Source organism: Thamnophis elegans, chromosome 5, assembly GCF_009769535.1.
Source record: "Thamnophis elegans isolate rThaEle1 chromosome 5, rThaEle1.pri, whole genome shotgun sequence".
Taxonomy (NCBI): Eukaryota; Metazoa; Chordata; class Lepidosauria; order Squamata; family Colubridae; genus Thamnophis; species Thamnophis elegans.
In genome coordinates this window covers 27,659,325-27,672,169 of record NC_045545.1, presented here as the reverse complement: position 1 = coordinate 27,672,169, position 12,845 = coordinate 27,659,325, and the positions used below count along the sequence as shown (strand labels likewise).

Here is a 12,845-nt window from a genome sequence, read left to right as displayed (position 1 = left end):
GCAGCAGGTGCTGGTGGTCCCATACTTCTTTGAAGTGAAGGAGTCCATGGTGGTGAGAATAACAGAATAACAGAGTTGGAAGGGACCTTGGAGGTCTTCTAGTTCAACCCCCTGACCGAGCAGGAGATTCTGTATCATTTTCGACAAATGGCTGTCCAGTCCCTTCTTAAAAACCTCCAGTGTTGGAGGAATGGTGGAAGCACGTTCTGGAATAACCTCCTCTTGGAGATCAGACTAGCCACATGTCTGGTGGATTGGTATTCAAACCCAATTTATTTTGAGAGGATTTTCTTGACTTAATAGATTGTGTCATTTTAAATTTTTTTACTTATTTAAGTAAACAATAACCTTCTATTTTTATTGTCATTTACATTATTCTATCATGTGTTTTACCTGTTACATATTGTAACAACTCTGAATGGCTTGCAGTTGAAGAAAAATGCAAAAAAAAACCTGGGGAAAAGTTTGTTTGTTTGTTTGTTTGTTTGTTTTGTATTGTGTATGTTGCTTTTAGCCAGAAAAAATAATCTTTTTAGGTAAAGGTCAAAACAGCCATTCTTCTCTCACTTGATACTTTCAGATTTGTTGGACCTACCAACCAGTTGTTGAAGGCTAGTCTACACGTGTTATAAAGGAGAATATTGGTAGCTCAGGATTGAAATAAGGGGTCCCTGGTACTCTCTGAGCTTATTTGTTTTCTTGCAGACATTTCATTAGCCAAATTAGGTAACATCATCAGTGCTAGTTTTATTTCTTGTTTGGAAAAAAAAATGGAAGAATAGCTGTGTCTGAGTCTCTTTCCAGTACTCAGATTTTAATACTGAAGAAAGAATAATACCAAGTAAATACTGTTGCTGAGTTAATCTTTGCATATGTTTGTTTTGAAATATATCTTAATATATAGTTAATCTTAAACCAGGAGTGAAATGCTACCGATTCAGACTGGTTCGCCCAAACTGGTAGTAAAAAATGCTACCGGTTCACCCGAATCGGTAGTAAAATAATGCTACCGTTTGAGAAAACTGGTAGCTCTGACAATCAGCTGTGTCATGTGAAATTGTACCGCACAGCTGATTTTCGCACAGCTGATTGTCGGAACCACCAGTTTGCCAGAACTGGTAGCATTTTTTACTACCGGTTCAGGCAAATGGAGCGTATGTGCATGCAAAGCAAACCAGTAGCAGACGTTAGAGCACTTCACCCCTGTCTTAAACTCTACTATGGACAGGTCATGACTTCAAAGGAAAAACAGTACTATTAAAATAAACCCTCTCTGCTTTTTATTTCAAGACTTTTCCGGACTGGGTGATTAATGATCTTGCTTCCAGCCTCCTTTTTCTTGTACACAGTTATTGAAAATTAAATGTCATGTACAAAAGTTTACTCCCTGCTGCTTAATTGGGAAATAGGTTGGGACAAAGCATGGCAAAAAAGATATACAGAATTGGATGTGTTAGTTGCGACTGATTATGATGCAAGAAATTAAATGACCAAAAGAAATTTTGTCCTGTTATAATTCTAAATATGTTTGCTTTTTATGTATTTAAATTAGAATATAACTGCAAAAGAAGAATTTATCTATTAGAGATACAATGTAGATTTATCTAATCATTCTAATGTCTGTAAAATTTACAATATGTGAGACGTTTGCAATTTCCCTGTCACCACCTGGGCAAATATACTCGGCCACAGGGATTTTACTATATTGCCTTGAAGAAATGCAGAGGACAATCTAGGCTGCATTCTGTCCATTTCCTCAAAGGAGAAAAGTTCACAGGCCAAAAGGAGTCCCATGTAGGATGTCAAGATGGAAACCTAATTACTATCACTCTATTCATGAGAATTCCATCTTATCACTAACATTGTTGTTTGGCAAATTTAGGAATTGGAAGGAGATAGTGGACATGATGGGAAATGGCAGATGCCAAGAAATACATTAAACATTAGTCACCCCAGACATGCAGCTGCTGCTCAAAATGGCAACCCAATAAAGAGTTGTTCATCTTGCCATGGATAAATGTTGTGCTTTTTGTTCTCAATGTATATCACTGACTTTCAAGTGAAATGTATTTTTGTCTGATTTTTCCAGTAGATAAAACTTTTCTGCATATGAAAGCTATATTCCTTCCTTCCTTCCACTCTTTGAATCAGCAACGAATGGTCTTAGTATTCTAAGGACTGCACTAACAGTCCACAATCGCTCCATTCGTCGTCAGTGTTTTGTATTTTTTCATGTCTGTGCATTTTTAAAACAGCTGCCCCCCCCCAGAATTTTTCAAGGGCATCTCTATGTAAAGTGCAATTGTAGTACTCCAATCTGGCATGAGTGCTTCTTAGCAGGGCAACAGGCAGACTGACACACAAAACTGTGCAAATTCCCTTCTCATCATTATTGCCAGCTGCTCATTAAGTAGGAGTCATGAATCAAAGCGAACGACTGGGTTGCATCATGGGTCTGTCTAATATTTCCTTAATTTCCTTCTTAGAACCTCATGTCCAAATTTAGTTTATAGCCATTGGATAAAGTCATATGTTTTTAGTGAATATGCATAGTTTTTCTAATGACATTCCTTGATTCCATTCATTTGTTTTATTCATTATATTTTTTATACTTCTCTCAGTCTTGCTTTTTCTACTCCATTTTCCACTTTTCATTTTCCATTTGCATCAGATGCTCGAAATATTTGAATTTCTAGCTGTTGATCATTTCTCAAAGGAACAGTTAGCCCGCCAGTGGTGGGTTTCAAAATTTTTTGGAACCTTTCTGTAGGTGTGGCCTGCTTTCCGGGTCCATTGGTGGAACCTCTTCTAACCGGTTCGGTAGATTTGACGAACCTGTTCTACTGAATAGGTGCGAACTGGTAGGAACCCACCTCTGTAGCCCGCCCGCTTGTTTTTCTCCAGAATCAATCTATTAATTCTTCTTAAGGTCTAGGATAAACCTATATCCTCTAAATCTGGCTGAAAATCTCCCATTTGATTCAATTTCTTCCAATTTTGCCATGTTTACCTTGGCTGTATTATAAACAGATTTGGAGATTAATGGTTTCCTGTTTGATTTCCCTTATTTCCTTTTTTATTATTATTATTCTGACTCATTCTACAACATTTTTTCAAATTCAGCTCTTACAATATTCTCATTCAAGATATTTCTGAATGAAATCTTGAATGCACATCCATAATCTTAATATATACCAGTTTCTGACATGATCTATGTGATCAAAGGGCTTGCTGCATCAATAAAGCAAAGGTTAATTTCCTCCTTAAACACTCTTGCTCTCTCCTTTATCCAACTAAAGCTAGGCATCTGATCTCATGGCCTTCTGTCCACTCATTTATCTTATCTCTCATCAACCATGGATGTTTTCTTCTGTGCAAGATCTTATTCAAAACATTGTATGCATGAGAAGTATTGCAATGATTCAGTTAGATTCTTTCTTTCCGTGCAACTCCCTTCTTTAGCATAGCTATATACAATGATCTTCTCCAGTCTCTAGCCCGTGTGGTAGTTCTGTCCACATTTATCAATTTAGAGCTGTTGACACTTCAGCTAATACCTCTGCAGCTTTAAGTAGCTCAGTATTTTTTAGTTTTTGGCTGCTGGGCTTTTATGTTGTTTCTGCTGTTTTTCAGTTTTTGGTTCTTTATTTATACAATAATTCCCTTCTGTTTTCTTGAGCCACCAAGACTCGTGCAAATAAAATGGGTGACCATATAAATGTATTAAATACATTTAATATGTTTAAATCTATTAAATTTAAACATAGCAAAATTTCATCTCAACCTGCTTCTTTTCTTTGTGATAGCTATTCTGTTGCCCATTGTGCCATTGTGTTTTCTGGCAGAAACAAGTTCCTGAATACTGAATACCGTATTCTCTTTTTAAAAAAAAGTTCTAAAAAACCTTTCTGTAAGAATGCTTTTGCCTGTTCAATTTGCAAAAGGTTTCATCTCCCATTTCTAAAAATCTTTCCTTAACTTAATTTCCTTGTATTAAAACTCTTCCATTATTATTCTTGAGTGCCCCAGTGTTTTTAAATTCTTTTTAAAATACCATCGTCTTCTTTTCCTTCCTTTCTCTAAGACCCTTGGTGGCTCAGTGGTTAGAGTGCAGTGCTGAAGGTTGCTTCTGCTGTCGGCTGCCTTCAATTTTGCAGCTCAAATCCCCCCAGGGATTTGACTCAGCCTTTCATCCATCTGAGGTTGACTCAGCCTTCCATCCATCTGAGAATAAAAAAGGAATATAACCATTCTGAGAAAAAAGTAGTATTTATCATGGCCGTTTGTTTAGTAACTGTTCTAAACTACAATGATGCTGAACAAAAGGGATCTTTACTCTAAATTATGGCCAATGCAATACCTTTGGGGGTCATGTAATTTCAGATGTTTGGCACTCTACCCATAACTTGAAGGATGCTCCTCCCATTTGCCTATTTCCCCACCCACCTGGCCCACTAGTTCATATAAATATGTCATAGCCTAGCTTTTTGAACCAGGTTGGTAAAATGAGGACCCAGATTGTTTGGAGCAAGATGCTGACTCAGTAAACTACTTAGAGAGGGCTGCAAAGCAGTGTAAAGCGGTATATAAGTCTAAGTGCTATTGCTATTGCTACAGAATAAAATTTCAAAGTCAACTTTTTAACTTTACCAAGTTAACTAATACTGGCCATTTCTATAATAACAAATCAGCACAATCCAACATCAAGAGTTCATTTTTTTCTATCTCAAGCTCAATGTCCAGAAGCAGTTTCCAAGAAGAAACAAAGCTGGATATCTTATTTTCTCTGATCAAAGCAGTCAATTTTGCTATTTCTTCTGGCTCCATCATTTTTCCCATTCATTTTTCTGTGGTGTGGACTGGAATATCTTTCCGTTTCTGGGTATATAAAATTCTCATTGCAGAATTCAAAATCTTTTTTCCAACTTCTTATCTAATAATCCATAGAGGAAGACCTTTTGAAATAGATTATTCTGCACATCCACATTATCCTTTGGAAAATATTCCTTGTTTTGTCATAAGGGTCTTGTGTTAATTGTCTGCAACTGAACATATGGAAATGAGTTACTTTTCTCCAAATAATGGTACCTACCTTGCTGTAAAGCAGCATGGAGGGGCAGCAATAGATTCTTAATTTTGCTTTTTAAATGCTTTTGTTGTTGTTGTTTTGGAGGCAAGTATTAAACGCAGATGATATAGCAATCTCAATTTGATTAGTATTTTGAAATGAAGGACCTAAAACCCTTTTGTGAGTCACAGAGGAAAGGAAGTTGTAAATATGAGAAACAACTATAATTCACCAGAGAAGGGCAGAGAGGGAGATTGAATGTGAGTTGTCCTTTTAGTTTGACTAATCAATTATTTTTTCTCTTGACTGTTAGCAATGAGGATGCATTTAACCAGATGGCTGTAGCTCCTTTTCCATTACCCTCTTGCACTCAGTCTTCCAATGAGGTAAGATGCTTTCCAATGTGTTATTAATGAGAACAATTAATCATAATTAGCTTTATATAATCCCAAACATGTATATAATTAAATCCTCCGCTTCCCCTAACAGTGAGCATTAGAAATATCCTTTGGCTACAGGAAGAACAGTTACTAGGTGATTACTAGGTAATCAATGAATGAACATTTCCATAATATAAGTTAAGAGCCATTAAAGGCAGAGATGAATTGGCAAAAAACATGCATTTATGATATTATATTGATTAAGAAAAGTAAGTCAAAATTATTTCATTTGATAGTAGCAATACCGTAAAACTTATATTTAGGCAAAGTTTCTTTTGGAGTTAAAATGTATTTTCCCCAGTCCTAGGAAGGAGGCAGTCAAACTGTCAATAAGCTACCCAGAGTCTTCGGGTGTGGATAGCCATAATAAATGTCAATGATGATAAATAATAATAGCATGCAATGTAAGTTTTCAAACATGATATGACTATGTTATGTACATTCATAAAAATAATTTCATTGTCAAATATGCCCAGCTTAATTTCTGTAGATTTTTATGACTATTCCATATTGTATAATTAGCAAGAACTGGATATCGTTTGAATTCAGGTAGTCTTTTGGTTATGACAAGTGGAACCAGAAAATCTGGTATGACTGTAAAGCAGAAATTGTGTTATCATATCATTTAGTGATGGCAGTCCCAATTGGCAATGTAGCTGCAGAACTGTTTAGGTCATTCAGGAAGAAGCAGGAGTCTTAGATAAGCAGACTTGCAGTTGAGAGTTGTGAACAGATAGTTGCCATGGATGACAGGAGAGGGCTCTGGGCAGGCAGTACAGAGTAGGGTAGATGAAAAAGGAGCAGTAGGACAAAGCAACTTGTGACTCCTGCCTGCTTCCCCATTGACTTGACTTGTGGGAAGCCAGCAGAAAACATCAGAAATCATGAGCATGTGACAACAGCTAGTTGTGATTTTGTAATCAAGAGCTTGGCACTGAGAACCCAGATTGTAATCACATGACTACAGGGTTGCTGCAATCGCCATAACTCCAAGGACCAGTCATAAATCCCGCTTGTTTAGCATTATCAAACTTTGAGCGGTCGCAGATCAATGACTAGGGATGTGGTAGTTCAGTGGCTAAGACGCTGAGCTTGTCAATCAGAAAGGTCATCACTTCAGTGGTTCGAATCCCAAGCCCCGCGTAGTTGAGTGAGCTCCCGTTACTTGTCTCAACTTCTGCCAACCTAGCAAATTCAAAAGCATGTAAAAATGCAAGTAGAAAAATAGGAACCACCTTTGATGGGAAAATAACAGCTTCCGTGCGCCATCGTCATTTAGTTATGCTGGTCACATGACCATGGAGACGTCTTCGGACAGCGCTAGCCATTCGGCTTTGAAACAGAGATGAGCACCACCCCCTAAATTTGGGAACAACTAGCACATATGTGTGCGGGGAACCTTTACCTTTTAACTCAACGACCACCTGCATGAAACTCAGACAAATTTCCAAATAATTGCTGCTGTCTTATCCAGAATGAACTGAATATTGGTCTTCTTAAAGTCAGTTTCTACACCAAGCACAATTTTCTGACATGCATTACAGAAGACTATAGTTCTCTATTGGATCAGATGTTTGTTTCCTATTTAACCAGAAATCATAGTTTGAAGAAGCAAAGATATAGTATGTACAAAACTGCAGCTTTTTTTGTTGGCAGCTGGAGAAAGCTACTGGCTGGCTCTGACAGTGCATTCTTTAGTGCCAGCAGGCAGAGAGGATTAAAAAAAAGAGCACAGCGGCAGTGCGAACAGAGAAGAAGGAACCAAGTAAAAAAGCAACTGTGTAATGTGGTTGTGGGAGGAAGATGACAAAAGACAGAGCAATGGCAGCAAAATGGATGAAAGCAGCTGAAAATGATAACAGCACTTTCCAGAATCTGCCTGGAACTACCTCTGAGCACATTATCGAAGGTTTCCTCATACCTGGAATCATACATAGAAGAATAAACACCCAAACACAAACTGAGCTTGTGATATATGCAATAGAATGCAGTGAAACATGTACAGATCTGTACATTGGAGAAACAGCCACTTCACAAACTCATGTCACAACATAGGAGAACAAGCCCATCAGGACAAGATTCATCAGTCCATCTGCATTTGAAAGACAAAGACTACTCTTTGGAAGATAGCAAAGTCCACATTCTAGACAAGGGAGGACCATTGATTTGAAAGAGCAATCAAAGCTACATTAAGATTGAACAGCTCTCTCTGAGCAGAATGGGAGTGATAGGACAACATCTATCTGCTGTTTACTACTCAGACCATACAGAGAAAGCAGATAAACATCTAAGTGACTTCAATGACTCTTAGAATGAGTGCTAATGACCATATGACTGAAGTCCAGTTGTCTTTTGAAAATGATTATTTGGGATAATCATGACCTAGATGACTGCGAATCTCCACAGACACATGCATAGAATCCTGTTTAGGAAAAAGTCATTTTGTCCCTCAAGTTCAACCAAGCTGCTTGGTGCACTGATGTAAATTAAAGGACTCCAGATAGTCTATTTGAGTTTGTCAGTTCTCAGAGCAATTGGCTGTCCCATCTAACTGGTCTACTGTTAGGAAATGTTGTAATGTTGTATCAGAATCTGCCTTCCTGTAACTTTAATTCATTATTGTGGATCTCATGCTCTAGAATGATGGAAGCAGATTTTGAAAAAATGTTATAATTTTCCTGTTCAATCATCAGAACATACCTTCTTAGTACTTAATTTCTATTTTGATAATAATTTGTGTTACCCTTCTCTGAACTGGTTAGTCCTCTAAATATTTAAGGATGCCTTAGAGGCTCCAAAATTGGACAAAGTACTATAATGGTCTTATCAACTCAAAGTACAATGACTTTTTAAAAAATTTAGAAGCTATACTTCTATTTCTTGGATTCTCTTTTTTCCTCTTTGGGAAGAGAAGGAAAACTTTTTCCAGTTGTCTAGCATTTCACCAATTCACTAGGCTTTCTCTAAGGTAATAAGTAAGGTTCAGCCCGATTACCAGGTACTTCAGTAGCCCTAGAGGTGCTGAAAATGTAAAGTTAATTTGGGTAATTGAATTCTCCTTCACAAAGCCAGATAAGTGGACTTATCTCTCCAGTCTAGGGAAGAGGCAATGGTAAAATTGGTAATTCTGAAATCTTGCCAAGAAGACTTCAACACTGATTTGAAGGCACACATGCACAAATGCGCACACACAAACATGCTCTAATAAGGAAAGAGCAGGGTGAAAAAGCAGGACTAAACTTTGAGGCTGATGGAAACTAAATCTCTCTCAACACTATATACGTGTATGCATATATACATATACATATACATATACATATACATATACATATACATATATATATGTATATGTTTGTATACACACACACACAGAGAGAGAGAGTCATACAGTCTGTCAGTAGCCTTCTTTGAAAAATGAACAGAATTGCCACTGACATCTCTAGGATCTTCAACTTTCTCTGAAGATTTCCATAATCCTTGGTGATAAGTAGTTGAAGCTGTTCTTTGCATTATTATTTGTCTCTACAAGTATGGCCAGGAATAGATTATAATTAGTGAGCCTGATATGATTTGAAAATTCTTTTAATTTATCACTGAACTCTCTCCTAGTGTTTGAATGTACAATCTCTTGCACTAATTAAAACAGAATGTCTTCCTGGATTTGTGTAGCACCTAAACATGCTGGGAATAACACAACAGAGACATATGCATACAAAGAAAAGATTATCAATCAACATGATTGCAGAGAAGGGAATTATTTTATACTGTATTTATCAAAGTATATATTGCTTATAAAAGAAATGTTTCAATAATTGAAGACAAAAGAATGATTGATTGCCTGCCAGCCTGCTTGTCTATATCTCCAAAGTATGTCTGTAGGGGTCATATCAGATTCTGCTTTTAAAATATAATTAACAACTACACTTAGATTTCTAAAAATATAGTGCCATCAGATGTGGGAAGTGAAATTTTTAAATGAAAACTATAACCTGTAAGGTTGGAAACTTTAAGTAAAATATCTTTGTTCACATTAATACCCCTGTTAAGATTGTACATGTGGTGATATTCGGTACTTCAAAAGAAAATGATTGATTGATTGATGTGGATGGATTGATGATGGATTGATATATATTCAATCTACAAGTTACATTCAAACAAACAAATCAAGGTAAAATGGTTAGATTCACACTTCAGTTCAAGGCAAATAAGTGATAGTTTAATCAAATTTTACATTTTATATTTATCTTAGAGAATGTTATAGTAAAGTTTGATACATTCTTAGTCACGGGACAATGGCAATAAATGATTACTTCTGGACTGAAAACCAAATACCAGCTGGTTGCCTCAACAGAAGCAGCAGCATGGCAGTTGCTGATGTTCATAAAATTAATTGAACACAGTGTATCACAAACTAATATTTTACCATTTATGTATCCATATTGATTAGGATATCAGCAGCAAAGCTGAAAAACAGGTGATTGAAGACCAAGTTAAGGCAGACCAGCCACCAGAAAATGTGGGTATTTTAATCCTATTATTTTATTTTATTTTTAAAGTGCTTTGCTTATTAGTCATTGTTTCAATTTTATTTAAATTATTGACAATTAAAGGAGACCCATAAAATAGCCCAAAACATGAATGTTTCTTACAGCTTTTCATTAGGAGTTTATCTTTACATATTTTCTTCATACATTCATGTAAAGATGAATCTTCCAAAAGTACACAGATAATTTATTCCTAGAACTATTCATGGTCCATTTCTCATTCATGTAAATATTACCTGCCCAATGATTTAAACTTTTTGTTTAGAATTTTGTATGTAGTTTAAAATTCAAATACTTATTTTTTTTCCTTTTTGCCTCTCCCAGCTTCGAAACCAGTTAACGCAAACAAAGTTTTCCACAGTGAACCCCATCCCCATCAATTTACATGAGATTTCTTTGGCCCCTGAATCATCTTATCCTCCAGAGACAGAATTCAGCAACCAAAGTAAGAACCTGTTATTTCCATCTGAAGAAGTACTTTGCATTAATCCTCAGAATTTAGGGTGGTAATATTGCTTTTTAATTTTAAAAAAAACCTAACTAAGGTAAATGTCTTAAGCAGGGGTGAAATCAACTTACCTTCGCTACCGGTTCACAAATGTGAGCATACTCACCTCCGTGCATGCGCAGAGCATCAAAAATAGGACATGATGATACCCAAATGGGTGGGCAGAGCCTCCCATCGCCACCATTACCAGTTCACCTGAACCAGATAAAACTGGCTGAATAGCACCACTGGTCTTAAGACATTGTTGTTTAATGTATCACTTAAATTACCGCAACAGTAACTATGGCGTGTCAAATTTTTCAACTTTTAATTTCCAAACATTAAGGGTGCTCAACAGTTGTGCCTTGGGGATTATAAAGATATTTTGGTTACTTTAATATAATTTAGATGTGCTTGGTAAGTAACTACAAAAATATCATACTTTTAAACATTTGTTTGTTTCATTTAACACATCCTTTTTATTTTCATAGAAATGAAATGTTTTTTTAAATGAAGTTTCTTTAATGTCATCTTTTTCTGCACTGGCTCTTCTGTGCATTTAATTAAAATATTTGTCACCTTGACATAGGGTGTGTGTGTTTTAATGCTTTTGGATTCTATCTAAAAGCATTAAACGTATACTACATATAAACATACACAAGAGCATTAAGAATTTAAAAAAGCAGTTCTTCATTTATGACTTATGTAAAGAAATTAATATGGAGAGGGGAGAAAAATCCCTGTTAGCAACAAAACATAAAATTCCAACTGGGTTTTAAATAACAAATTCTTATTCTGCATTTAGTGATATAGTAATAGCAGAACTTATTGTCTGTCTAGACTGAAGATAAACCAATAAAATGTATTGCAAGGGAGCCATCTCTGCTCAGTTGAAATTATTTTCCTTCATTTCAATGGATTCTATTTTTAGCAATAACCATTTCAACGCAATATTATATATATAAATTGTCCCTGTTGTAATTCAACTGCTTTTCTTTTCTTTCCTTTCCATTCCTTTCTATTATCCATAAACAAATCTGAATTTTTCCAAGAGCCACGTTTCTTTAATCAGATCCATTATGACATCTCATATTCCTCTGCAATGTGTTTACTTAACACTTACAACTGTATGGACTTATACTGTTTATTTTTGGTGTAGATAACTTTCCACCTCCTCCAGTCGACCCAGCAATGTGCCCAATCGTTCCTGGCCAAGAAATGACTATTGAAATATCCAAAGGACGATCAGGTCTGGGACTCAGTATTGTAGGAGGAAAGGATACACCACTTGTAAGTCATTTGTTTTGAATGGAGTGTGTGTGTGTGTGTGTGTGCGTGTGTGTGTGTTTGTGTGTGTGTGTGTGTGTGTAAGTGTAATTAACAGTTTTTACAAATGGCAAATACTCAGTTCTGGGATAATAAAATAAAGAAAATAGAAATGTGATCTCAGGATATTAAGGTAGAGAAACTGTAATGGGAAGGATAATTTTTCATTATCTAAACTAGGTAACATCATCAGTGCTGAACAAGCAAATTCAGAGAGCACCAAGGACCCCTCAAGTCAATCTACAACTACAAATATTCCCCTTTATTAGAAAAACAATGTTCTTATTCTTTTCCAACCTCAGCAAGTATGGAATGGGGACTAGATAGTGAGAGGAGCATTGTTAAATACAATGCAAATAGAATTTTTAAAAAGATAGTATGCTAACATTATATTTTCTCAGTCTGCAACAACTGCCTAGAACATTTTTGATTAACTTGCTGTCAAAAATTACCCTTCCTGGAATAGAGAGATTGTAGAGTTAAAATGTGATTTTTTTGCTAAGAGTGTAGATAAGTGTCAGCTCTTCAAGGGTATCCATATCAAGAAACGGACTCCATACAAACTAAAGTCAGTTTTATTTATATTGACAGTATTTGGAAATCTGAGTGTGTTTTTCCCCTCTATATTAAACTGAGTCAGGGAGAACCCAGCCAGATCTTTCTAACATTGTCTCTTTTCCCAAGGCTTAAGGAATGTTTCTGCCATTTTTTTCTAATGGCTTCTGTGTCAGGGTTCCAAATAGCATCCAAAATTAAATCAGAGTCTGAGGCAAAGTTCCAATTTAAGAGCCATGTTGGCACATCTGGGAAAACCCAAATCTGAAAGCTTCCAAGTTTTCCCTACCCAGTTGAAAGTTCAAGATCCTGCCCCAACACCCACAAGTTCATCATATGGTCCAATCTTCCACTGCCACGAAGACAGATTCCTCCCATCCAGTTCTGGCCAGGTGCAGAGACAAATATGACCTTGAGTTCTAAGA

At 36.2% G+C, this 12,845-nt stretch overlaps 1 protein-coding gene across 1 annotated transcript in view; it reads left to right on the top strand.

Annotated features, from left to right (window-relative positions):
• The window catches only part of PATJ (PATJ crumbs cell polarity complex component), a 165,357-nt gene that overhangs the window by 116,365 nt on the left and 36,147 nt on the right, over positions 1 to 12,845 (top strand). Inside the window, 4 exon segments of the mRNA XM_032217300.1 lie at positions 5,382 to 5,454; positions 9,956 to 10,024; positions 10,377 to 10,497; positions 11,699 to 11,829. Coding sequence (XP_032073191.1) covers positions 5,382 to 5,454; positions 9,956 to 10,024; positions 10,377 to 10,497; positions 11,699 to 11,829 — 394 coding nt within the window.